This window comes from Heteronotia binoei, chromosome 5 (genome assembly GCF_032191835.1).
Source record: "Heteronotia binoei isolate CCM8104 ecotype False Entrance Well chromosome 5, APGP_CSIRO_Hbin_v1, whole genome shotgun sequence".
NCBI lineage: Eukaryota > Metazoa > Chordata > Lepidosauria > Squamata > Gekkonidae > Heteronotia > Heteronotia binoei.
The window spans coordinates 113,543,092-113,570,756 of record NC_083227.1 but is presented as its reverse complement, the minus strand read 5'-3'; the positions used below and the strand labels follow the sequence as shown (position 1 = coordinate 113,570,756).

Sequence of the window (27,665 nt, the reverse complement as noted above, 5' to 3'; positions counted from 1 at the left end):
TAATCACAAGGAAAGTAATTAGTTGGTAATCTATAAGCAGACCTCAGGACAGATGGAAGCCTCAGCCAGACTCATTCATAAATTCCTCCTTTGGAGTAGGGAAGCCTTATGGCAGCTTGCTACCAGAACTTCTCTTTTGTAAAAGGCTGATATTCTGGATACTTTTGCACAGACCTATGTTGGTAGGTTATTCTTCGTTTGGGTTTGCCAACTTTGTAAGCCCTGAACAGGAACTGGTGGGCAATGTTGGAACCAGGAGGGCCTGTCGTTTCACCCAGCCAGGCTTCTTTTTCTCGAGACAAGGCCACCTCCATAGCTGCTTATGTTTAGAATGCATTTCGACTAGAAACTGCATGGGCTTTAACTGGAGGAGCCGGGTGACTTAGACAAGAAATGCAGTGCTAAGAAAAACCTCACACTTGAAGAAGCTGTGCTGGCACCTACTTCTTAAGGTGCCATGACAGCCCAGCTACTGCTCTCGCTGTATGGGAATGAGGCAATGTCTGAAGGTCTCTGAAAATGTTTTGGAGAAACAAAGCAGGAAAGCTAACAGCACGTCCTTATGTCAACCATGATTTTCTGAGATAGAATGGGTAGCCTGTCTTTTTGCTGACAGATAGGATCCTTGGTAGAAAGATTACTTGGGATTCCTAAATCCCTGATGTCGTGACCCTTTTCAATATTGACTGGATGCTGTGTGTTACATGGCTTGCTTCTCATTGCTGTGAATCCACCTCATTGATATGTATCTGTCTTCCTTGGCAGAGGAGGAAGTTGGGCAAATCCTGCTAGCCTTGCTATCACCAACTGAATACTAAATGGACTAAATGTGTTTTTTCCTCTCCTTGCAGGTAATTAAGCCTGGGTGTGCCCAGTTACACAAACTGAAGGGCAAGAGTCAAACGGCTCTTCCCTCTTAGCGGATGGCTTGCAGCCTCAGGCCTGCATTAGCCAGCCCGTTGAATCAGAACCCACCCAGGATGTGTTGTTTTCTTTATTTAAATTATTATTAAAATTGGTTGCTTTTTTTAAAAAAAGAAACTTCTGTTAGCCATTTTGAATCTCTTTATGAAGAATAGTGGTACAGAAATACCCAAATAAATATTAAAGTACTGACTCAATGGAATGCCCCCTGGTAGCACTTTGCTTTCCACCACACACTATATTGAATGTTTCAGGAGCCAGAAAGGAAAGAACTAGGATGCAGTGCTTCTTGTACTTGCTTGGACTGAAATTCTAGTGGATGTGGTAGAACTTGGTTCTAAATTAACATGCATAAGATGTTGCTGAATGTACTCTGAAAATTATGACAGAAGCTATAACAGAAAATTTGGGAACATTGGTGGCAAACAGCAAAGGCTGAGTGTTGCGTTCCCCAGATCAATATGAATTGTGAACTTTGTGTTCCCTCATATTTTCTATGTGTGGCATAAGGTGCTCTGCACTGTATGGCAAACTATTGGTTGTGAAGGAGTCTCCAGGGACAGTGTAAGATTTACCAGCCCTTTCTTGACATACAGTATTAAATACCTGTTCAGCAGGATAGTAGCCAGAGCTCACTCCGTTGAGTGTGTACAGAGTGCCTTTCTTCCCTCCAAGTAACAATCCACAACTGAGGTAAGAGTGGAGTTCCTTTACACCCACGGTCACCCCTTCTAAAAAGTTTTAAGGCCTGGCCTGAGGCATCTGTTTGCAAACTGAAGCCTCCACCTCATGTGGCTTCTTCTGAAATCCATCTCTTTGACTCTCTGAACGTGGGTCTGCCACACTGCTTAGCAGAGGGGCTCCCTCAAGATGGCTGAAGCCGGGCGCCCACCTGCGCTTGAAGCCAGGAGGCGGAGTTGGTGAGTGTTGGCTGGTGCTGCTGGGGAGATGGCCAAGGGTAGGGAGGCTGGGCCGGCGCTAGGACCGGGCGTGTTAGCAGGCGGAGCCTCTGCTCCCATCCCGCCTGGCTCGCTCACTAGCCGCTACTGCTGCAGTGTCTCCGAGGCAGGCAGGCGGCCTGTCTCTATCCGTCTCCTTCGCTGCCCTCCCCTCCCCGACTAGTCCTCGAAGCAGCATCCCCATCGCCGGCGGCATGGCTGGCGTGAGCTTCAGCGTCAACCGCCTGGAGCTGCTGGCCTCGTATCAGGAGGTGATCGCGGAAGACAGCCCCACCGACTGGTAAGCGCCCCGGGGAGCCGGTTCTTTGTCCCCGCGGTGGGGACGGGGGGCGGTGGCTACAGTCGCTTTGTGCAGGGGGGCGTGGGCGGTGTCTCCTGCCTGCTTTCCCGGATGAATTGTAAGTAAGCCCCCCCCCCCAAAAAAAAATAATACCCGGTGGTTAATCGTGGGGAATCCGCGCCCTCCCCCTGACAAGATGCCCCCAAACCTGGGACAGGGCGGCGGGGGGAGCAGGTGGGGGAGGGGGAGAAGCCATTAGCAACCCAAAATGGTGCATTGGTAGCGCGGCCAGGCCGGGAGCTGGGGCGAGGCCACTTTTGTGGGGCGCACGGAGGGCACCACTTGAGGATGCTTGGGTAGCCTTCCGTATAGTTCGATGGCGGAGGCAGTGAAGACATGAGAACGACATCCTTGCCCTGAAGCCCAGGCTGCTCTTTTGGGAGGGGACAGTTAAAGGAGGCCCCCGAGCGCCCTTTTCGCTCCCTCCCTCCCTCCGGTTCCATTTGGGGTTTGAAGGCGCGCCTTGGCACAGATCCTGCTGCTTCCACACGGCCAAGACGCCTCCTTTCCACTCCCACCCCCGGCACATCGTTTCGGATGCGGCGGGGGCGGGTCCCCGGAGTCTCTTCCACCTGCTCTTGCCTGCAGAGCTGTCCCGAACCCCCCGTGGTCCCCTAGCAAGCCAGTCCGGATCATCCAGCTTAGCACTTGGCCCCGATGCGCGCGGATCCCGCCGGCGCTGTCTGGCTCCGGCCTCGGGTTCTCCCTCCCTTTCGGAGTGAAAGTTATCTGATAGAGAGACACTACACAAAGGAAGGTGGGGCTGGACGAGGAGGGAGGCGGGGGTCTGAAGACCTGAGGGGAGGGGCCGTTGGGCTTTGAGGAGGATGGGAAGGAGGGGTTTAAGGGGTAAGAAGCGAGGGGGCCCCTCCGCCGGCAACCCTCCCTGTTCTCTTAGAAGGAGGGCAGGGCCCGTAAAACTGTCGCATCCTTCCATTGTAGCGGCTGAGGCCTGGAAGTACAAAACGCTGCCTGCATCGCCTTTCTCTTGGTGGCGGCGGGGAGTGGGGTGGGGGTGGGGGGGAAGAGATCTGGCTCGGGCCCGTCCTTTTCACAGACTCTCTGAGTTTAGGCGCTTTGCAGAAACGACAATGGTTGTCTCACCTCCTTGACATTCTTGGGCTTGTCATTATATAGAGAAATCTTGATTTGCAGGTTGTCTTGGCTGTGAAGCACCCCCAAACAATAGGCATGTGCTCTATTTTTGCAGCCGCCCTGAAAGGCCAAGTAAGGCCTCTATGTTCATGTTTGCAGCCAAGAGAGCTTCAAACTTGGAGCCACAACAGTCACCATGTTCTCTCTGACTTGCTAACAATGGGAGACATAGCAAGGGATGGAGTCCACCTCAATTTGCAGGATAGCTCAGGGGTATGCCCTGATGATGGTCTCATGTGTGCACCTTTTCTGAAGAAGAATTATATAGAGAAGATATAAACCAAGGGAACAGAACCTGAATTGCCACTTTGTTTTGAATGAGATTAATTGATGTTCCTGCTACAGAGCTGCTAATCAGGTACCTATTATGCACCACAAGGAGGAAAAAAAATCTTTAGGTTTTAGCCTGTGTCCAATTCCATTTCTGCTTATGGCCTTGAATAAGTTGCTTTCTTTCAGCCATCGCTTCCCCATTTTAAAAATAGTGACTACACTCACTTTCGTTCTGTGGATAAATGTGTTAAAGGGGAATAATATCCTGTGAAGTTTGGATTGTCTGGTTTAACCAAAAATGGGGTATTTAGATAGCAGGCAATATTTAATAGGGCAACAATATAATTAGTAAGCCTCACTGGACGGGTCATTTTTTGTATTGTTAGCCATCAGAATAGGAGTGGGTGAAAAAATACAGGTACGATGGAGAAGGTTGCTAGAATGCCTTTCCAAGAAATATTGAACTCAGCTTTTTCACAAGAGTTACTAATTCAGAATTTGATCACTTGTAGCAGTGCTTTATCCTGTATTACTGATTCTTGTTCGCAATCTTAAATGAAATGCAGGGGTTTTCTTTCTTGTAACTGCTAGCTTGAATCTCCTGGGTCCCTTTCATACTTTCCTTACCACACCCTGCCCTTGATATTACCCTCACTGTCTGCCAGGAGCTCTGGTCTCTATATCTGCTGTGGTTTTCTCTTTCCATTGCAAGCTCTTTGTCTCCGGAAGGCCAGATCCCTGTAAAAGTGCAGTGCACTCAGTGATGCACCACTTCAGGGGCCATTTCTTACCACTCCTTCTTGGCCAATGTGGCCTCTTTCCAGATGAGAGCTTTCACATTATAGTGGCTGTGTTGGCAGGATATACCTGTTCATTCTCAGAGCTGGTTTCTTCTGACCAGATAAGCTGCCCCTTCACCTCTGCAGCCACATTATCTCTGAAGCTGTTTACATCAGCAGTTCATGGCTTGTTGAGAGACAGAATAACCCTTAGTTCTTGTCAGTTGCTGCTGTGCCACATGCTATGCCAGCCTGTAGTAAGTCATACAGGTGACCAGAGTTTGGCTGGTTACTAGAAAACTTAATCAGTGTTTTGACCATCCAGTTTGACTATATTTTTTGTTTTCTTGCCAGCACGAATGAAGTGCTGCTATCTGTTTTCTCCCCCACACCACTGCTGAGGCCCAGCTTTATAGCACAGAGAGGAGTTCCCTTGCCTCTTTGTAGACTACTTCCCTCCTCCTCTTCTGTCCAAAGCTGAAGGTCTCCAGCTGCTCCCGTTTGCCTGCTCCTTTGAAGGCCCAGGAGGAAAACAAGTTTGTTCCCCCTGAGAGGCATCCCATTAATCTTTCTTGCATGTATGTGGCATCTGTAAGAAGAGGGTGTGGTTAAAGCACATAATGTATAAGCGATTTGAAGTGGGGAGTATGGTAAGAAGGGTGAGTGTGGGGGCACATGGGAAATGAAGTCAGCATTGGATAGAGTGCAGTTCTGTGCTTGGAGTGGCATGGTCTGAGATATGCAAGGTCACTTCATGCACATGAAGGTCAGGCAATGCCCAGTCCCAATGGTCTCCAGTCTTTCCAGACCTTTAGCCACTGGGTGGCAGCATGTGACCCCTGGAAAGTAGTCATGTGACAGGAAAAGGAGGAGCCAGAATGATGATCCTACTAGTGTGTGATGGAGAGGACTTTTTTTTTGCAGAAAAAGCCCATGAGGAACTTATCTGCATATTAGGCTACACCCCCTGACACCAAACCAGCCGGAACTGCGTTCTTGTTCATTCCTGCTCAAAAAAACGCCCTGGAGATGTAGTGCATCCTGAGGCGTGCTATCTGTCTAAGATTGGGGTGGGGTAGATTGGCCAAACTGTACAGGGAGGGAGGCAACAGAAAATGCAGGGGAGAGTTTTTGCAAGGAAGAGGGAAGGGTGTCTCCAAATCTGCCTGCACTAAATCCTCTTCCCTGCTGAGTGGTATCAACTTAACTCTCCTCCTGCTCTTCTCAGTTTGTGTCCAAAGACAGGCATTAGCAACAGATCTTTCCAAGTAATAGCAAAAAAGGTCAGCTCTTTAACGTCTCATGACCTACCTGGCTGGACTATGGGACTCTCCTGAGGATCTCAACCTATGGGTTGAAGACCACTGTTTTATCACTTCTTCCCTCAGTTCTGACAGATTAGAGAATTAAACTCCTCTTACAGGAACCTGGCTCTTTTAAAATGTTTTGCTTACATTCTGAAAAAGTACAAATATCAAAGGTATATAATGGTAAACATTCTTATAAACACGAGTTACTAGGGAGAGTTCGAGAAGAAGCAGCCAAGCAAAATTCCTGGGAACCTAGTCTAAGGCAGTTGAATCTCTGTGGCTAATAGCCTATTACTGAAGGGTTCCAGGTAGCTACAAGTTTGGCCCATGAGAAATCAGTGTTGCCCTTCAAATGACATCAGAAGAGCTTAGGGAGCTGGGGAGGAAAAAGCCAATGCAGAAGAAAATCCCTCCACAGAAAACGAGGTCAGTTGTAGGGTCATCTACAGCTGGATGTGGGTTGAGCACTCTGAGTGTGCTAATGGATTTGTTTCCAAGGCAATGCTCAGCAAGAAGAGAGCCCAAGGGAATCCTGCTTTGGTAGAGCCAAGTGGCCTTTTGGTAAACTGCTTTTGGGGACAAGGGCTGCCCTTACCTCAGCTGATTCTGATCATACAGAATATGGTGTTTGTCTGGTGCTTGCCAAGATGACTGCAGTCAGTAAGATGGCAGGGAGTAGATATCCCCAGTGTCTCATGCTTGTTCTAGTGACCCTGATATGTCATATTTAGAGTGAGCAGTTTGTGAGTGGCTTGTGTAGGAAATGCCTGGGTCTTCCAAATAAGGAGGCAAGGCAACAACTTAGTTTAGCATATCATTGATCAGAAGAGAAAATCCCTACCCTTGCATTAGTCTAGGGAGGGCTGTGGCAACACTCTGATTTTAGTGCTGGGCTCTGGCCTGTGGCAGTTTGCAGAGGAAGGAGATTAACTTCCCTCTTCCAGCAGCAGGATGAAAATTGCTATGACACTCCCCTCTAATCTGGCTAGAATCTGGATAGGGAATCCAGGCCCTACCCAGTCTCTCTTGTCCATTCCTGCTGGAATGGCTGGCCTTGCACATTCTGAGCCTATTGGCAAAATTATTACAATCTCCTAGCTCTTGGAATTGTCCCCTCCCTCCCCTTTCCCACCATTGTTCCTCCCAGCTTTCATTACCACTTCAATTTCCATTGATGTGCCAGCCCTATTCACTAGTATAGGAGTCTCTAGCTCTCTCTCTCCCTTCCTTGTACATGTTTTGTAACTCCTGGCACCTAGGCTGCTTGTCCCGTTCCGTTGGCACTGGGATCTCTTGTCTGCTGGATGGCTTTTCTTTGGCTCCCAATTGCATCAGACTCTCTGGCCTTCCTTTGTCGCTTCCTGTTTCCTGAGCAGCAGAAGTGCTCAAACCAAGCTGGCCTTTGGAAAAGAAGTCCCTTGCAGCTGCAGCAGCAAAAGTGTTTCCTCCTGCAACATGCCTGCCAGCACCCTCAGGATGCCCACTGCTGAGAGGCTTCTTCATTTTGAGATCATTCACTGCTTTTAGCACAGAGCAGGCCTCTGCAATCAGTCAGTACAGGGAATAGAAGAACATAGTTATCCAAGGCTGGAAAAGGCAGAACACTGAGGCCACTGGCAAGGTTTGGAGGGAGCCAGTGAGACAGAAGTTGCATCTACATGTTGAGGAGCCGACATTCTGCATTGATACCACTCTGCTTTTGCATTGGCAATGAAGCTTCCAAGCAGGAGTTTTCTGCACTTGCTTTCTTCAGCAGCCATTTCCCCTGCATTTCCCCCCCCATCATGTCACTGAAGGACCTTTGGAGGGGGGCAATTACTGTAGCATTGTTATTGCAATTACTGATCAAAAATAAAAAAGTATGGTGACACCGCAACAGCAATGGTGATTGCAAGAGGCTGGCTTAAGAAAGACACTGTTGGGGGGTGGGATCTTGGAAAATGTGACCTCTTTGGCCAGATGGTGCAATAATGCACTTGAATGGCACTCTGCTCTAAAGACTGTAGCAAAGCAAGATTGGGAAAGAGCATACTGGGGATGGGAAAGGGGCTCTTGGAGCATGATTAGAGTATGATGTCATGTGTCTACTCAGAAAAAAATGCTCCAGTTTGGACACCAAAAGCAAAAAACAGCCTCAGTGTGGAAGCTGCCTGAGAGACACATGAAGGGGTAGGAAGTGGAATTCTGGAAACTGAGGGGCTTTGAAATAGATGAGGTCAGTGGCTTATAGCCATATAGTTCTAGAATAGTGGTAGAAACTGCAGGGCTTTGAGCCTGGGGTATAGGAGAGTGAGTTTCAAAGGTAACAAAGATCAAACTAGAATTTGGATTCCTAGCATGTTCCCTTTACTGTAATAAAGTAGAGGCTGCTATAGAACTTCCAGTACCTATGCACTATCACGGTGTTGCAAGTATCAGTGGCTCCCTTCTTTTAACTGAATCTTAAGGGTTTTCGTATTTTAGGGGATTTTTCAGTTCCTTAGACTGGATCCTGCATCACCCATCATGTGAGTAGGCTCTGTAGCTCCTGAGTGCAGTGTAAAAAAAAGGAACTGTGTTGATTCAAAAGCATTTTAGTTGCCTCTCCCAGTTCTTGAGGTGGCAAATGAAAGGTGAAACACTGTGAAGTGTTAGCTTCAAGGCACAAAAGCACCTACCAGATGCACCCTGTAGCTGTGCTTTGTTTCTAATGGTTTAAGCCCTGCCAGGAAGTCAAGTTGCTTAATCTCAAATAAGTTGGGGCTGACTGTGGTTACTTGGTGCAGAAGTAAAAACATTTGGCATGCGCTCAGAGGCATGTTCAGGGGTTTAGCCTCAGTTCTGAAAACAGGAGAAAAATCAAGTCCTTTCAATACTTCTAGAAACAAGGCTAAGAAATTCTGCATTTACATTCTTTTTGTGACAAGTCCCTTGGAAGATGCTGTGCAAACCAGCTGGGGGTGGGTGCGATGGGGCTGAACAATCACTTCTTTATGCTGCAAACCCCACCCTGGCAGCCCAGCAGCTGTCAATGCACCAAAGCATATGTGGCCTGAGTAATTCCATCCCACAATGGAGTGGGGAAAGGAGGGGAGGGCACCTGACCAGCTCTTATAACTGAAGGACATTGGGGTAAAATTGCCAGTCTTGGGGAGGGGAGTTGTAAATTCGCAGGCAGTGCTTAGCTGCTGCTGGGCTTTGGGGCATCAATTCAATTACCTGGTGAGAGCAACTCCTGATAGAGAGCCCATGAAAGTGCTGAGGATGGCAGAAACTGCTGCTGGCTGAGAGAGAAGGGACAAAGACCCAGCCTTTGTGCTGCTTGGGGTGGGGGCTGGCTCAGCTTGGGTGATATTCCTCCATCCACTTGTGGCATCCTAAGAGTTAACCCACCTGGGTGGTCCTTGGGTCCTGCAGGACTGGTGACCTTAGAGGGGCTCAGTTGCGATTGTGCTTTGCTAAAATAGTCAGCAGTCAAAGCCCTACACAAGTTGTAAAGGGGAGCTTGAAGCGGGGGGGGTGGCTGTGTGAGGATGGTGCTTACTGTCTGACGCTTCAATTATTTTGGGATTATACTAGGACCCCTCTCCCAAATTGTGTGCTGTCAAATATGTGGGTATTTAATGGCTGTTTGAGCCAAAACACAAAAGTAATCTGGGGCGTGTTTTTGCAGCAGACTACTATGACCACCCCCTATCAGACTTTGTTGGAGCACAGCCATGGGGGACCAGAGGCTGCAGGGGGGCACAGACAAAACAAAATAATTTGTTGAAAGGTGAAACAGCTCTAAGTCATAGCATTAGTATTGTGTTAATTTCTTTAAGACAACGGGTATGGCCTCATCCCATTCACTCCTTTTCCTAACTCAAGGCCAAGCTTCTTTTCCAGCCTTCCACAAAAGGGGAGCTTTAGTTTGTTGTGTCTCCTCCTTGCATAAGGTCTGGCAGTCCAGGCTGCCCTCCCCACCCCCCCTTTGCGGAGGCTGCTGGGGCCCATTACTTGATCAGAAAGGAATTTGGTGCCGTTTTTCCGCACGCTGGCTCCCTGGGGCTCATGGTGCATTAGAAACACATGTGTATGGACTAGGGGCTGCACAATGGTGGTGTATGTGTGTGTGTGTGTGGGGGGGGAGCATATGCCTCTCCTTTCCCATTGTGGGGGCAGGGGCCTGTTCTTGCTCTATCTGCAGAGGCCTGGTGCTGCATTCTGCTATGTAACATGTGCTTGCATTCAGTGGCTCTGGGTACACAATACGAGACATTGGGCACCAGAAACCTCTTAAAGGAGATTGCCTCCCTCCCTTGTCCCCTCCTAATCCCATTTTAGGTAAGGTGGGCAGGCCTGTGCACCAGGGTTTCCTTTCTGAATATGGGCCTAGCCCACTGGCAAAGGTGCCGTGGTATATTATGCCTAGTGGGTTTTTTGAGGAGAAGAGGGGAATGGATATGATGTGGGATTGATGAAAGAGAACAGCCTGAATCCACTTTAGAAGGGCAATTCTGTTAGGAGACTCTCCTGAAACACAGGCATACATTCAAAACTGAGTCAGCAAGAATCCAGCTGCACTTGGGTGGGGTCATGGTGAGAGCTTCCCTCCTCTCTCTGGATGTTCTGGCTGCCAGGGCAGCAAACCATTTTCTGCCTTCATTTTGGACATTCTCACAGGAAGAGCCAGAATCAGACCTAGGCCTTGTAGCCTCACCAAGAGCTAGGAAGCGTGTACCTCAGAGAGTAGGTGAAGAGCACTGCATAGATGACACTGCATAAGATGGTGGGGCAGCTGAGTGTGAGAATGAGGGCAAACTTACCAGGCAGGGATTTCCATATACTCAGGAGACCCACAGAATTGCATGCTGCTTTAGCTGGCCACTGTTATACAGCTGGGAAGACCTTGGTGTGACTCTGCTTATTGGAGAACAGCTGCTGCTGGTCTGCTGTCATTCCCACCCACAGGGACCAATTCTAGAGTGAATTTACATGTTGCCCCTGCCAGCAGCACAATAGCTGGAAGGCCTGAGGAGAGGCACTTGTGACACCACAGGGTGATGCTGCCTGATATCTCTGGATTATGTGGAGGGAGGCTGCCTCTTTCTTGTCCATACTTTCCGTTCAGGTTCAGATGCTTGCACTGAAATGCTAGTTTAGGACTCCCAAAATGAGCTGCCCCTTGTTGCACATAGGAAAGTGTGGGTGGCTGTGATTGTGCTGCAAAAAGGACATCTTGCCAGCGCTTCTGTGGATTCACACTCCCTGTACCGCTCATCTCATTCATTCACCCAAGGTATAGCAGGGCAGTAACAGAATATTTCTCATGAGTTGCTCTCTGGTTTTTAACGCATCTTTGTTCCTTCAGGCTCAAAATTAGAGCTCCAGCGCTTCAGAATATGTTTTGTCAACTGCATCCACTAAAGTTGGAGATGAACCATTATTTCCTCTCTCCTTCACTCCCGAATTGTGTTCGCACTAAGTCTTGGGGCCTCTTCAGACATTTTTTTAATAGTTCTCTGTGGGAAATGATGGTAGCCCCCACAACATATACCCCATTCCCATGATATGCAAGTAGTTGCCTTTTTGCAAGGGGGAATAAGGGCTTGTGACTTTTCATTTCCCTGATTTAGGAGGAGGATGTATATGTTTCTGCTCTAGAGAAGGGATAACACACAGTTCAGCTTAAAAGGGGAAGAAAGAAAGACAATGCATTTGATTGAAAATGGTGGGTGATTTCTGCAGTGGATGGGGGAGAGGAGAGTAGACTTGCTGTTCTTTGTTGCCATGTTGCAAGCTCTCTTGCTGTATTGGCACAGCAGGACACTTGGCATCTATAAAAGTTAATATAAAAAGTAACTTTGAAAAAAGAGAATGTGAAGCAGTGCAACTGTGGGGTGGAAGCCCATCCGCCTGCCGGGATTGAGTCAAAACTCTGCTGCTCCCCCAGCTCCCACTAGAGGGTTTCTATTTGCTCTCCTTTGGAGGTCTGGACACCACCTCCAGCAATTGGATGTCCAAGCCTTTACTCCCTAGGAGTCACAGCAGGATAGCCTGCCCCAAATCCAGAACAAGTGCAGAACAATAATAGGAACATTGCCACTGAAGAAAGTGCAACCCCTTAAAGTTGACCTGCCCACATTACTCCTTATCTGTAGTCCACTTGTAATCAAAGGAATGCTCTCTTTTAAAAAGAACAGTTCTGTGTGAAAGGAGAAGGAGCAAGTTGTAAGAGGCAATAGAATGAAATCACAGGCTGCTTCTAGATTACATTGGACTAGAGAGTTGAAACCTACACATGTACCCAGTTCTGGAAAGCTGGTGTCTGCCTTTTGTGCTGCCTCTTCCATGCTGCTCTGAGACAAACAAAGCCCCAAGCCTTTTCCTGGATTTGTTCCAGCAGAAGCCAACCATTTTGTCCCATCCTTAGATGAAACATCCATTCTTATAATGCGCTTCAGCTCTGGAAATGAGTTGTATTATTCAATACCTTTCTTCCCCCTGCTTCAGATTCAGTACATGATTTCAAGGCCAAACTACATAGGCTGTTGGCCTAGCTTCTGGGTATGCTTGGCTTTGCTGGCACACAGGTTTCTGAGACCAGGAAAGATCCCAGCTACAGACCATGTTTGGTTTCTGTGTGACAAATGCATGATGGGGGAAGTGGGTGTGTCTTGAGGTGTGTGATGAAGGATGTCACAGCTAAGGTCACGGTCAGTGGCCTCTTCCTGCATAGAACTTGCAGATTTAGTGGGCTTAGTGCTGGGAAACTGGCTCTCCTCTGTTCCTCCTCATCAAGACAGAGAGATATTTGCTTGGGTGATATCATTTGGAAGGTGCTCAGCAAATTAGTCAGTAGAACTCATTTCCTCTCTTTTCTCCCTCCATCAAAACACATTGTCTGGAAAGCCCCTAAATCCCCTTGCTTTCTGATGTACCCATATTCGCAGCTGCTCTGCCAGACCATGGCCTGTTTTCTCTTCATTTGGGGAAAGACCATGGTATTCGGTATGGCAGCATGCATGTTAGTTTAGCTCCCTTGTTAGGCCAGAAGTCTAGTGACTGTGGCAACACTCCATCCTTCTGAAGTCTGGTTGAGTGTGTGTGTGTGTGGTTTTTTAAAATTTATATCTGCCAATCAGAGCCACTTAGGCTGTTAACAATGGAAACAGCATAATAAAAATACACCATAAAACCAATTAAAAACCATAGCTAAAGATGCATATATAGACCAAAATAGAGCAAAGTAAAACATAAGGCAAAGAGGAGGAATCGTTGCAGGAAGCCCTGACAAAACAAAGTTGCCTGTTGGCAGAAGACATTGATAGAAGAGGACAGACAAATAGCTCTGGGGAGAGGGTTGTATGATTTTGGCACTGTGATCAAGAAGGCCCTTTCTCAAATTGCCCCCTGTCTAGCCTCAGAAAGCAGGGGCCCCTGAAGCAGGACATCAAGAGGATAAGAACATAAGAGATGCCATGCTGGATCAGACCAATGGCCCATCCAGGCCAACACTTTGTGTCACACAGTGGCCAAAAACCAGGTGCCGTAAGGAAGTCCACTGGCAGGGCCAGAACTCCTCCCACTGTTGCCCCCCAATAATCAAGAATACAGAGCATCACTGCCCTAGACATAGTGCTCCATCTATATCTTGCAGCTGATAGCCACTGATGGATCTCTACTCTATATATTTATCTAATCCCCTCTTGAAGCTGTCTATGCTTGTAGCCACAACTATTTTCAATTATTCTTTGGATGACCATAGCTGTCAGGTAGGTTAGTACAGGGATATGCGGCTCTTAAGGTAAGCTGGTCCCACACCTTGACTTGAGCCTGGAAACAAACTGGGAGCCAGTGTAGATGGACTAAGACCAGAGATGAGGAAGGACTCCAAGGTGGCAGTGGACAATCATTGCCATGGTCATTGTTGGGCCTCTGAGAGCTTTGGGCACAGTGAAACATTTCTCGGCATCAGAGGCTGTCTGGAGGAGGTGGTGTCTCAAGGAGATCTCACTCTGTCTGGGGAACATCCCACAGCGCCAGTATTAGAATTGGGGTGGGGCATCCTGTGCCTGAGACCACAAGTGATGCTCTTTGGTCAGCAAGCTGTATCTAAAGAACAAACCAAAGAGCAAGTAGTGCCCCTATTTAAAGCCAGCATCCTCAGGCTCTGTCTCAGAGCCCTGGCATCTGTCCCACCTTGCTGCCCTCTGGAGCTGGCTGTGAATGTCCTGGCGTATGTACCAACTCTGTTGAAGCTTCTGTTCTGTATGCCTGTGCAAGATGCATGAGTTCATGTCCTCTCTCCCTCTCACTGCTGTCCTTGTTGCTGGGCCCAGAGGTGCATCTGATTGCAGTCTTCTCTGAGAGCAGCTGCGTCTGTATTCTAGGAAAGAGCCTTGTCCTGAGCTTCCAATTAGGGGATTTGGCTTTTTGGATTAGAGTCAATCTTGTTTGTGCCATTATCTGTGTCTGGCTCCCTGCAGTGTGGCTGCTCTCCCGCCCAACCCTGCCTAGGGAATGGCATGACCAACTTGGCATGGAGAGAGTGGTGTGGGGAATAGGTGGGCTTATGTAGGGGCTTTGCAGTGTGAGCCAGGTGCTGTATGGGCCAGAAGCTTTGCAGCCCACCTTTATGTTGCTCCCTTTTAACACTTCTGCTTCAACCCTCAGCTTTCTCTACCATTAAGCAGTTTTGTTGACAGCTTTCAGTGCCAGTCCTTGCCCCTGCTATGCCACCCTCAGTTCTCTCCCTGAAGTCCTTCTTGATAGCCATGGGTTTGCAGAGGCTGAGAATGGTGGAGAACAGGGAGTCTCCTCCATCTGTGGGCAGCCCAGCCCCCCATCTTGATTCTGTCTGTCTTCACTTGAGTCCTCTGGAGGGAATGCCCTGAGCTAGTGTTCCTGCTGTCCTGGCTGGGGCTGAGTACTGCGCCAACCTACACAGACATGCTTAGCTGGCACATTCCATGCACTCTGAGCCTGTTGGTTCTGCTGCTGCTGTAGCTTCTCTGGAGTTGGGGAGCTGGGGAGCAGAGCATGGGGACCTCACATAATTGGGAGCTCCTGCCCAAGTGGGGGATACTTTGCCTGGATGGAAAAAGAGGAAGAAGGCAAAGTTCCTTGAAAAAGAGGAAGCTACTGTAAAGCTTTGAGGGTGGGTGCTGGGAGCAGGGGAAGGGTTCTCTGTCTCTTCCTCTCCCTCCTGTCTGCTTTTTTTAGGAAGAAATGGGTGTTTACAGCTTTGAGTGGGATTTTCTGTGCACAGCGCTTAGCTGGGTATTCAGTGGCTTGGTATTTGGTTAAGCCTGTGAGGCAGCAAGAATGGATATGGGTGAGTGATTCTAGAGGTGGAACTACACAGCACTTCAACAAATGCCAGTCCCTAAACTGCATTTACTAAAGTAATGTAGAAGGGGATGTGTGGCAAGCATTTATAGCAGCAGAAAGAGCAAGAGTCCAGTAGCACCTTAAGGACTTACAAAATTTGTGGCAGGGAATGAGCTTTCATGAATCACTGCTCACTTCTTCAGATAATTCAGAGCAGTGACTCACAAAAGCCCATATACTTTCTCACTTAAACATAATGAGGAAGAGACAGGGTTGGGGACCTATGTAGTTTTCATCTGTTTCCTCAAATTGCACCATAAAAGTGTCTACAGTATAAAAAATGCACCAAAATATTACTCAGTAAAAACAAAATAAGCAGCATAAATTTTAAGAGAGAGGTACTTGAAAAAATACAGAGTAAAAGTGCAGGTCTGGTATCTAAGAGTTCAGCGGGGCTGGACACTAAATGGCTGTTTCCTTGTTGCCAGATTTAAAATTCAGAGTGTTACATTTAAGATGGATTTCAATGAGTTTGCATTGTGCTTGTCACCTATAAATTAAGTTCAGGGGGGCTCCAACATTGTTTCCCACATACAATGTCTCGTAATAATCAGGGCTGTGTGTCCTTAATATGAAAAGGTACAAATGTGTGTGTTTGGAATAAATTATGCAGATTAAATTTTGCATTCCTTTATTTTGCATAGTTCTCTTTCTGTTATTATCAAAAGAAACTGGAGTCCTTAGGCATAAACTGGGGTGGTAATGAATAAAGTGTGGAATGAACCTAAGAGAAGATTTGGGAATAGGTGGGCAGAAGTCAAGGGGTATCCACTGGGGGGGTAACAGTGGTTTGAATGCTGATTAAACAGATTTCATCAATCACCAGCATCCTTCATGACCATTAAGTCTAAATGATCATCAGATATGTACCCAGATTCCTTACTACAACAATGAGGGCTAAAATCTTTATTTTTAAAAAGTCCATGATCCTCAAGAGTAAATTCTGTGATAGATGGCACATTTTGCATGGGTATAATTCATAGAAGCTCTCAGTCCCACTGTTCATGTGCTACAGTATCACTCTCTGGTTGTTTATATTTGTGCATGATGAGGAGCAAGCCTCAGAAATATTGCTCCAAGTTTCAGTTCTAAATTTAAGTTGGGGTTAGTCCTGAGAAAAAGAAAAACACAAGAGACATCGTCAAAAGCATTTGAAGTAACAAATGAGCTACAGAAACTGGACAGGGACTTGCTGCTCTCCATGTTCCCATCAGAGAAGTTAAAGGACATTGCAATGGAATAGGAAAATTCCATATCACAAAATAGATTCTATAGAAAGAAACACCATAACATTTAGGGAACATTCTGCTTAGAAAAATATACGGGAAAGGATGTTACTGACAGCTATGTATTTTCCTCTGTCATATTGTTTTCCTAGCTTCAGAAACTTAGAACATATCCTATATTATCTTTACAAAAATAATTTGAGTCAGTTGGCCTGAGGGATAGTAAACAAGATCATAATTTGGTTTCTAAATCCCAGTTATCTGAAGCTCTAAACTGGGAACTAATGGGTTTTTTAAAAAAAGGGCTAGAAATAGTAAATGTGATTTCAAATCCCCACTCAGCTATAAAGTTCATTAGGAAACCTTGGGCCTATCATAACTTTTCAGACTAATGTACTTCCACAGGTTTATTGGGAGAAGAAAATGGAATATACCCCATTTATGCTTCCTGTACTTGGGTAAAGTGAGATGCACATGCAATAGATAAATAAATTCAAGCCTATGCTCTGTGAGACTTCATGCTTACCAAATGTCCTTTGTTTCAAGGGATGACCTTTAGTTCAGAGCATCATAGTTCTGTTGAACACCATAATATTGATGCTATAGTACTTGAGCCTCCCTCCCTCCATGCGGCTTTTAAAAATTTTCCTCTGGCAAATCTAATTCTATACTGCTTTAACATCATTCTTGTTTAATGTCACATAAACATTGGAGTGTCCCTTCAGGTTGTTTGGATAAAAATATGCTGTTCAAAGAACCAACTGGTAGCTAGTTTCAAGCTGAAAGAAAATGCTTTGAGCACATAGATTACCTGTGGAGCTGGTTGCATTAGAAGGCTGAGGGGCAACCTATAATATAAACGGGTTCTCTAATGCTAGGACACGTTTTACTTTCCCAATATTACCATATCCCTCACCTTTTGTATTGGTTACATTTTCAGGAACAATGCAAAGATCAATCGTCCATTAACAATTTTAAATATCCTTTAATGTACAACATTTGAAGGTTTAATCTAATAGATCCCCCCATCCATGGTGCTGAAGAAGTATCCAATTGACATAGGGTTTCTCAAATTTTATTTATTTGTTTGTTTGTACCTTGCTTTCCTCTCTAATGGAGACTCAGAGCAACTTACATTATCATTCTCCCCTCCTCCATTTTATTCTCACAACAGGTAGGTTAGGATGAGAGAGAGAGAGACTGGCCCAAGGTCACCCAACAAGCTGCCATGGCAGAATGGGGATTCGAATCTGGGCCTGGCACTCTAACCACTACACTCCATTGGCTCTCAAGTGTTGTTGTAGCTTTCTGTGTCAATAAACAAATGTGCCAAACATCCCTGAGTGTTAGGGTGACAAAAGGAAAACCAGCTGGCATTCTCATTCCAGACGCAGGATTAGGTAAATGAATGGAAGAAAACTGGGCACAAAGCCAAGGATCTGAAGGAGCCAAAAGTACAAAACTTTACCTCTGGCCACCATCAGTCAGCATGTGGGAAGATATCAAGCTGTTTGTAGTGAATGGGAGGAAAGAGGCAGGGCTGTAGCTGGCATTGTGATGCAGTCAAGATGCACACGAATTTTAGGTGGTGAGTGGAAGAAAGAGTTCATGCCTTCCCTGGCAGCTGTTCTTATTTCTGTAGAGAGGACAGCCTTGCAGTGAGAAGCCCAAACACCCAAGTGAGTGCAACTGGGTCACTGGCATTTAGCCAGTTTTTCGAATCTAACTAGCCTTCCTCCAAATTAAGAGGCTCTTCTACCATACAGAGAGACTCTTCAGTTGGAGGAAGGTTTCAGATGTAGCCCAGTGACATGGTAGGATATGTGCCATTGCTGCCAGATCAAGCTGTATCCTACAGGCAGATACAACAAAAATCAAGGGGCACCCACTGTGCCAGATGTGGTATAAGAATCCTCCTTCCTGCTGGGCCCTAATGTTGCCCCACATAAGCAAAGTTTGAGTGCCTTGCACTGCCATGTGGTGGAGGTCATAGGTGGAACAAATAGTTGTGAACTTCTTTTAAAATTCAGTTTTCAGGCTTATACACCTCCTCTTCCACTAGCAAAATACTAGAGATGTCTATGAGATTGAGAAGGTAAAGGGCTGGCAGTGGATAAGATTATTCAAGCAAGCTGTCATAAAGCCAATATGTTCACAAGACACATTTATGCAGCGGATGGAGTCATGGAGGAAACACATCCCCTCTGTGTTGGAGTCCTTCCCCTGACTTCAGCAGGACTCTGGACCAAGGATCTGAGGGCATATGGAGGCCTGATCTGTACTAGAATGTGAACTGCAGAAGAATTTGGCAACTCAGCAAGCAGAGCACATGATGGCCATAAAGAGACACAGCTCAGCAAACTCCCACTAATGCCCCAGAAAGACACAATGGGGAGGGTGCCTCCCGACCTGTGATGTGATGGTGGAGCACATGGTAGGAACAGCGTATGGCCAAGTGCCAGTGAACACCCCCTCACACACACTGCCACCTTCCTTGCAAATCACCTCATCATCATATAAACCGGGACCCAGCTGGATGGCAGTGTGGTTGCCATGGTGACAGAGGGATGCTGGTTGCCTCGATAAACTGAAATTTCAGTCTTTCCACCCACACACCCTGGACCAATTCTCCATGCTCCTTCCTCCCCCTTCACATGAGGTCTCGAAAGGAGGTTGCAGAGAGAACAGAATCTTATGCACTTGGGTTGGGCGTGAAAGCATTCGGATCCCTGCTGGCTGATTGGCAAAGTGGGAGGGAGGGGACTTTCCTGAGCCGGTATGGAAGAGAAGGTGGTATCTTAGAGACTGTCTCCATGGAAGCCCCATCACACAAACCCTGATGGCTCATTGATATGCTGCTACTGCTGCTTTAATTTCACTTTCTCCCTTGCGTGCTTCCCCCTTCCCACTTTCATGCCTGTTGGGCATGGAAACATGCGTGGGTCTTGCTCCCTAGGTAGGCAACCATTACACTATCTCAGAGGGGAAATGTCTCTCCCCGTCATTAATTTGTCCCTGTTCAATGGAAGCCCCCTCCCCCGCCTCACAGGTTTGCATGTGATCTGCCAAACACTTCCTGTTAATAAAGCAACGTTAATAGGGGCAAGCAGTGGGACTGGATTCACCCTGCAAGGAGTTGGTTTCTTTCAGTGCAGGAGAAGACATGTGGAGCATGTACAAAGCAAAAATCTTAGTCCCCCTTTCCTAAACTGGTTGCTTATCACAAAGCAGAGTTGGGGATTGTCACTTGGTTGATAGCCTCTAGATTCTTGGGGAACCCCACTTTCCCTCCTGCTATAAGGGATACGTTCTGTGGGATTCATAGAGCAGGGGTGTTCTGAAGCATTAACACAGTCTCTTTGACAATGAGCCTGGGATCAGAGAGGAAGTATGTGGCAGCAGGACTCTCATGGAGTGCGCCTGGCACTGAAGACTGAGGGGGCCTAGTCACACATCATTAAGGCCTCATGTCCTTTGTGGTCTGGGTGTCCCACACTCAGAACTTAACTCCCAAGCATGCATGGGCCCAATTTGGATTGGGACTAGAGGTAGGGGGCTTAATCCTCCCCTCCACATCATTTTTCTAACCTGTCAAAGCCCCAGAGAACCTTTATTCACCCACTGGGGAAATCTAAGTAAGCAATTAATATGGAGTAAGTTTCCCCAACAGGCCAAGTAGCAGCTTCTTAGGGCTGTTTCAGATCAGGAAAGTGGCATGGGAGGGGGAGGGGAGAAGCATAAGCCCCTTCTTCCTGTAGTCCCAGCCTGAATTGGGCTCCTACACAGTTGGGAATTAAGTCCCAAGCACAGAACTCCCAGAGTGTGTCTGTCAACAGGACCTGTAAGAGGATTCTGTAATATACCTGGAGGTAGGGAAGGCACGTTTCACCTTTCTTCTGAATGGCAACCAGAACTTAGTGGAAGCCACTGAGAATTGAACTGGCTCCCAAATAAGTAGCATGCCCTACGTTCCGTTTAGAGTGGGATAAAGAGGTGGAAACTTGGAACTGGCTGGTGTGTGTATGTGGTGACACTAATGTGTTCTGAAATACATAGCATTCTTTTAACAATGCATTGTTGTCCTTTAAAGTAACATAAAAGGCCTTTGGCCTCTGCATTCAGAGCTGTGTGTATTCTGCATTCTCTGCCAGCACCACACAAGTGCAGAATTTGGTATGGGTGCAGAATTTTTCTTGAGATATCCACTTTCCTTTGTAAAATGAACTGTGAAGACTTGTGGACTGTCAGGATAGGGCAGTTAGCTCTAGCAGAGATCTCTGAAAGTGGTGGAAAGAGAGCAGGATTTCTAGCAATTGGAGATGGGATTTTGCTTGTGGCTGCTAAAGCATAATAGGTTATGAGAATGAGCCAACCTAAGCAAATCTGCCTAATATACCTGTACTATATATAGGTAGGCTGGCTTGGCTTTTCTTAGCACGTAACCTGGCTTCCTTTTGTGCGCAACTGTGATTTTATTTTTTAGCATACACCATGTGTAGCCCTGGCTTTACTTTCTATAAATGTGTTTCCCAGGGCTATATACACCTATGAGGATGACACTGACAACTTGAAACTGGCTGCCTCAGGAAGTGAGTATTGTCTCCCTCACATATTCTCTCTCTCTCCCTCCCTCCTGTTGCCCCTTGCCTTGCCTTCCTGCTCCTGTGAAATTGAATACTCCGTTTGCTTCTTCAGCACTGGCAGTTTCAGTCTCAGCAGCATTCCCACTCCCCCCAACCCTCCCCTCCTTTCTTCAGTAAGGAGTCAAACCTAGCATGGTATTTCATTAGGGAATCGGGTGACCTCGCCTTATGGCCATGCCCAGAAGGCCAAGGGAGCATTTTCAGCCTTATAATATGTTCCTTCCCTATTAAGAAAAGACAAAAGGGGTCAGAGACATGACTGTGTCCCACTCGTGTGTTTCTGTCTTTCCCCAGCTGGTGGCCTGCAAGAGCTCTCCAGCCATTTTGAGAACCAGAAGGTGATGTATGGATTCTGCAGTGTTAAGGACCCACAGGCCACCCTACCAAAATATGTTCTTGTCAACTGGGTAAGGCTATTTCCAAAAGGAATAGGGGACAGGAGTTGTACAGAAGGAGTCTTAAAAACAAAAGCAAAAAAAACAGAAGTATCTTTTGCTGTCACTGCAGTCCTTTAATGGGGTATGTGGGGGGGAGAACACCAGCTGAAATTTTCTTTTTTGGGCAGTTCTTACAGCTTCAGGGTCTGAATTGAGCAACCTTATGAAGGCTGGGTTTGAAAATGTGTTCACGTTGAATGTGTTGGTACTCAAGACTGACATGATGCGGAGGACCCGGAGGTTGTCTCAGCTCGAAGGTCAAATCACACATGACTTTTTCTCACATGAAGATAATCTCTGTGTGGGAAAGGATATGTACGTGCCTTTTTATTTGTGAAGAAGGGGATGAGTATTGTGCTGTGAGAACATAGGCACATAAAATGTGGGGCTGGGGAAGAGAGCGACCCTTCTGTCAGAACTCTTGCAGTGGGCCTCCATGCATTTGACTATACTGCCCTCTAGTGGAATTAGTTTTGTTCTGGTCATTGATTGGGCTCATACCATAAACAACCATAGAGTGTTCTTGCTTGTTAACCCTCCTTTGCTCCACCAATAATTGCTTTGCTTTGGCCTGGCCTAACTCTCATTTTTGCTAGTGAGAATCTTTAAACATTTGTTTTGATTTAAAAGGACTCTTTTGCCAGGAGTTTTCATCTGTTTCCTTAAATTGTACCATAGAAGTGTGTTCAAGGTGTGTACAATATAAAAAAATGCACCAAAATATTATTCAGTAAAAACAAAATAAGCAACATCAATTTTAAGAGAGAAGTACTTGAAAAAATACAGAGTAAACGTGCAGGTCTGGTATCTAAGAGTTTGGCGGGGCTGGACACTAAATGGCTGTTTCCTTGTTGCCAGATTTAAAATTCAGAGTGTTACATTTAAGATGGATTTCAATGAGTTTGCATTGTGCTTGTCACCTATAAATTAAGTTCAGGGGGGCTCCAACATTGTGGAAAGTCAGCTGTTGGTCACAACTCTCCATGCTGCCCCACATTTCTGTTTGGTTGTGGAGTGTGGATGATAGCATTAGCCTGGATGTGACAGAGAAGAGAAATGATTTTTTAAGGGGCCACAGTTCCACAAATCTCTCCCATCAAAAGGGAGGGGCTGGTGGCCCTAGCAAGAACCCCTTTGCTGTAGAGAAGTAGTGGAAGATGTAGTTTTCTGGTTTCCATTCCTTTCAGGGGAAGATTGCTATGGATCTTGGTGTAAAGCAGTGGGCACCTCTGCTTTGTTGACAAAATGATATGCCTGTTTTTCTACAGCTGGTTCAAAATCACCCAATATTTTGCTGCATTTACTCTCAGTTCTAGATTTCCTGTGTGCTGGTGCCACCTAGGACTGTTTCTGCACTTGCCGCTACTGTTGCAAAGCGCTAACAATTCCTGTCTCTCATTATCCTTAAAACTGACAGGTAGGAGAGGATGTAGCTGATGCCCGCAAATGTGCCTGTGCCAGTCATGTGGCCAAGGTTGCTGAGTTCTTCCAGGTCAGTGACAGATTTTGAGGAAGAGGATATATAGGTGCAAATGGGGGGTAGAGTGGAGGCTGCTGCTGTTCCATACAAACGTCAGAGCAGCAGTTGAGTTACATTGTTTGGAAAGGGTGCTTGGACTTTGTGAAAGAAGAGCAATTGTTTCATGACTGGCATACCGATGAGGAGCTTTTGGGATCTGTGCTAGTCTGAACAACTGTCTTCCTGGGCAGCTAGCTCAGTTCCTTGCACCAGAAGACACAAGTCTCAGTTTCTGTTATTTGAATGTCTGACCCAACAGGGCGTGGATGTAATTGTCAATGCTAGCAGTGTGGAAGACATTGATCCGGGAGCCATTGGACAGCGGCTCTCCAACGGCCTGGCCCGCATTGCCAGCCCGGTGCTGCACCGTCTTCGCTTGCGTGAGGATGAAAATGCCCAGCCTGTGGTAAGACTCCCTGCTTCCTCCTCCTCAAGCTACCTCATGTTCCCTTTGCCCTGGCTGGAGAAGGAGAAGAAAGAGCAGGGCGTAAGCAGCTTGTGGGCTTTGGCAGAAATCAGTTTTGTGTTTAGAACGAGAAGGGCAGGATGAGGCTGCATATGTTACTGCATGGTCAGAGGTGAACACTATAAGAAGCTGCAGTCTCACATGAAGAATTTCTTGCCCACTACACTCACACACCATGTAATACTTCCATTTACTTCATTTATACCCTGCTTTTCTCCCCAGTGGGAACCCAAAGTGGCTGACATCATTCTCCTCCATTTTATCCTCACAGCAACCTTGTGAATTAAGTTAGGCTGAGAGTGTGTGATTGGCCCAAGGTCACCCAGCAAGCTCCCATGGCAGAGTGGACATTCAGATGTGGATCTCCTAGATCCTAGTCCAGCACTACCACAACGTCACTACTCTAGCCAAGAACACCAGTGAGAACCAAAAACTAGGCCATTCAATAGGGTCAGCAAAAATCTGCTGTCTGTAATATGGGCACCTGCACACCCCCTGACTTGACTTCATCATTCCAGGGCACAACCTATCAGAAAACTGATGCAGCTGTGGAGATGAAGCGACTCAACCGAGAACAGTTCTGGGAGCAGGCCAAGGTAGGTGGACTGCAGAGAGCACGGGCTGGAGGCAAGACATTCAGGCACAAGGCAGTGTTGGGCTGCATCCACACATGTATTGCCGGACACTGGCTCTATTGTTGTCCTGTAGCAATCATTTGCAACTGAACTGTTTTGTCTGCATCAGAAAATCTAGTTGTGAATGATTGCTGGAGGGCAATGGCTGGTTACAGAGATGCACAGAGGATCCTGGCTTTCTTTGTCCTTGTGCCCTGTACTGTGGTGGCATGCTGCAAGGCAGGGCTGGCATCGACGATATTTCTTTGTCTCTTGTAGAAAGAGGAGGAGCTGCGCAAAGAGGAGGAACGGAAGAAAGCCCTGGATGAGCGGCTGCGCTTTGAGCAAGAGCGCATGGAGCAAGAGAGGCAGGAGCAGGAAGAGCGAGAGAAGCGCTACCGGGAGCGGGAGGAACAGATCGAGGAGCACAGGCAAGGGGGCAGCCTGGAAGTCTGGCAGTAGGGTGGTGGTGAAGAAGACATGGGCAAGCAAAGGAAGATAAATGTGGCATCGTTCTACAGAGCAATGGTAGCTGTGGGCCTACTGCCATCTAATAGTGTCACGTTAGGTCTGAAATATGATGAGCTCTTGTGTCCTTTTGTCATCTTTGACTGGAAAGCAGAATTAGGATGTTTTTGTTTTGTTTTTTCTTGTCTTGATAAGATGCTTGCCAATTTGCTTGGGTCAGGCATGTCCTAGGGCCCCATTTTTATTAGAGAGGTGCCATGACACTACTGGTTAATACATGAATGCCCTTTTGCATTGGAAGAGCACTGGGGATAAAGTGACTTTATTGGCCATGCAGCACTCCTTGTTATCTGGCTTATGTAAAGGGTTACTGTGTTACTACAGAATGTTGTGTCTCCAGGCCCAAGACCACCCAGCAGGCTTCCATGGCAGACCGGGGGTTCCAAACTGGATCTCCCAAATCCTAGTCTCATACTCTCACCACTACACCACATGGGCTACTGGTCATTTCCTGCAGTGTGTAGATCAGCCCTGTAGCTAGGATTTGAAGAATTGGGGGGCCCTGATTCCTAAGCAAGCAGAAGCAACGTGGAGCTTAACTTTCAGCCCTGAGCACTGAAAGTGCCCAGTTGTTTCTGCTTGTTGAGGGATCAGAGATTTCTTCCGGGCCCTAAGCAAGCAGAAGCAACAGGGAGCTTAACTTTAAGTCCTGGGCTCCGAAAATGCCCAGTTGTTTCTGCTTGCTGAGGGGTCAGAGATTTCTTCCAGCCCCTAAGCAAGCAGAAGCAACAAGGAGCTTAACCTTCAGTCCTGGGCACTGAAAGTGCTCCATTGTTTCTGCTTGCTGAGTTTCAGACCTGGGCTCTGAAAGTGCCCTGTTGTTTCTGCTTGCTGAGGGGTCAGAGAATTCTTCTGGCCCTTAAGCAAGCAGAAGCAACAGTGTATGAGGGCGGCAGAATGGAGAAGGATGCAGCCTAGGCACTGGAGGCTGATTAGGGGCCCCAAGTCAGGGGGCTGTGCCCCCACAGGCCCTCTCGTAGCTATGGGCCTGGTGTAGATGGTAAGGATTTGTGTGTTCTGTGGTGCACTTTTACAATGATGAGACCCTAGAGGCTCCATAAACAGCCTGTGCACACACTAGAACACTTCCTGGAATCCTCTGCTACATACCGAGGCTTTGTGGCAGATGTGCAGGTTTAGAAAGGATTCCCTGTAGCTACAAAGTTTGAAGATGCTCTGGGCCAGTGGTGTGACTTTCCCATTTAGATTTGTTCTCCTAGTCAAAAGAGCGTCTTGTCTGGGACATTGCTGATGCAGTGATGTAATTTACATTGTTTTTTTACGATGGGAAAGTTGGCTATTTTGATCCAGGCAGCAGTGGTTTTCAAATGGTCCTTAAAAACTGGTTTGAAGGACTATCAAAAGGATAGACCGAATAGGTCCCGGGCCATTTACTTCATATTTATTGGTATGCATGGAGGATGATGTGTATGTGTAATTATCTGCTATTCAAGCTTTTATTATCTTGAATTTGTTTTGCATAACATAGTCTATTTTTATTGTTTCTTAGGATTAAAGGGACTGTTTTAGATCATAGGAGATCTCTCTCTGTGTGTAGAATGTCCTGTGATAATTTATTAAAAGATGACAATGTTTATGTGAGCCATTTAAAAACATGAGTTCTGGTGAGGAAAGGGCCTGTGAACTGAACCCAACCTAGATGGGGCATTTAAACATACACATGCTTTCTCATGGTTTGGTAGATATCTAAAGGAATCAGACTGGCTGGGGGGGAAAAGCTCCATTTTCAGATGCAGCAGTGGATCCTGGTTGAATTTGAAGCAAGCACTAAGTTAGGACAGGATGCCAGTATTGAATGCTAGGATCAGAAATGAGAACAGCTTTGGTGAAGCAGACATAATTGGTCTGCACATAACAAAGTAAACATGTAATAAAGATTGGCATGTGAGGTGTCACATGCAGGGAAGAAAATCAAATGTAACGATTTAAAAACCAGAGACGGGATACGATTCAAAAAGTGATGCTCTTACAAAAATATGGAGGGATTTTTTGGGACATTTGAAAAGAGTTTCTCAAACCCAAGATAACAATGGTTCTCGGAATACTGGTTAGGCTGTAGCAGGAAAGCTATTCAATTTAGGACCCCTAGAAAAAAAGATTTGGAGCAAGCTTTAGAGAGGGCTTGAAGGAGACGTGAAAGTAATTCCTGGTTAGAAAATGAGATCTGTAGGGGAAGAATGGAACAAAACACATCTAGTCTTGGTAACAGACATTGGCAGAGGATGTAAAAGGTACATCCAGGCACATAGACATTTGGAATAAAGAAGCCAGAGGTTAGGTTGTTCCTGAGTTGTATAGCAAACAAATAACACAAGGCAGCCAAGCCAGCCTGCTGGTCTGCTTAAGCCCCAAGAGCTTTTAGAGCATGGGAATCTCACGTAGTCTTCTTTGCCTCCCTCTTAGGCGAAAGCAGCAGAACCTGGAAGCGGAGGAAGCCAAGCAGCGGTTGAAGGAGCAGTCCATCTTTGTAAGTGATGCTTCAGGAGCTGGGGGAGGGTGGCCCAGCTGTGCCGCCGGCTCCCCCAGGATGATTGTGGCAGAGGTAGGAATGAAGCACCAAGGCTGGCTGGTGACATTGTGAGCCCGTCCTGCAGCTTCCCAAAGTGCTCTTCCTTGCTGCAGCTGTCTGCTAGGTTAGGAAGAAGTAGGGTCTTCTGGTGTGGTCAAGGTGCCCTGGGGCTGACGCTGACCTCTCTCCCTAGGGGGAGCAGGAGGACGACGAGGACAGGCAGCAGCCCAAAAAGTCTGAGTCAGAGGTGGAGGTGAGTGCGGCCCCGGGGCACAGCATGCGTTGTGTAGGCAGCAGACCACCATGCACCCTACAGGGCTATTGCTGCATGAGGATTGTCATTGTTGCGCAGAGTTTTGGCGGGGGTGGGGAAGGGCAGGGCTTCAGTTTGGTCAGTGTTGTCCTGTGAATGAGCTGGTGTGTGGTGTCAAGAAGGAAGTCCATGCTTAAAGGAGGGTTGGTTGTCAGTTGTGCCTCTCGGAAGCAAGATGGAGTCTGGGCTGTGTTTGTCTCTTCTCCTTTGCTGTGTGTTTGTTTTTGTCGGAAGCCAGTTTTGTGCTGCTGTTGCCATTTTGTATCATTGTGTGCCATTGTGAGTTCTGGACGGG

At 47.0% G+C, this 27,665-nt stretch overlaps 1 protein-coding gene across 2 annotated transcripts in view; it reads left to right on the top strand.

Annotated features, from left to right (window-relative positions):
- Positions 1-1,961: 1,961 nt before the first annotated feature.
- The window catches only part of DBN1 (drebrin 1), a 32,452-nt gene continuing 6,748 nt past the window's right edge, over positions 1,962-27,665 (top strand). The window contains exons 1-9 of one of the 2 annotated variants that reach the window (XM_060240150.1): positions 1,962-2,163; positions 20,854-20,909; positions 21,258-21,370; positions 22,818-22,892; positions 23,179-23,325; positions 23,904-23,981; positions 24,279-24,430; positions 26,952-27,015; positions 27,251-27,310. In XM_060240150.1, coding sequence (XP_060096133.1) covers positions 2,078-2,163; positions 20,854-20,909; positions 21,258-21,370; positions 22,818-22,892; positions 23,179-23,325; positions 23,904-23,981; positions 24,279-24,430; positions 26,952-27,015; positions 27,251-27,310 — 831 coding nt within the window. In that variant the 5' untranslated portion in view covers positions 1,962-2,077. The remainder of the gene's footprint in view (positions 2,164-20,853; positions 20,910-21,257; positions 21,371-22,817; positions 22,893-23,178; positions 23,326-23,903; positions 23,982-24,278; positions 24,431-26,951; positions 27,016-27,250; positions 27,311-27,665) is intronic. The other variant, XM_060240151.1, reaches the window with a different exon arrangement.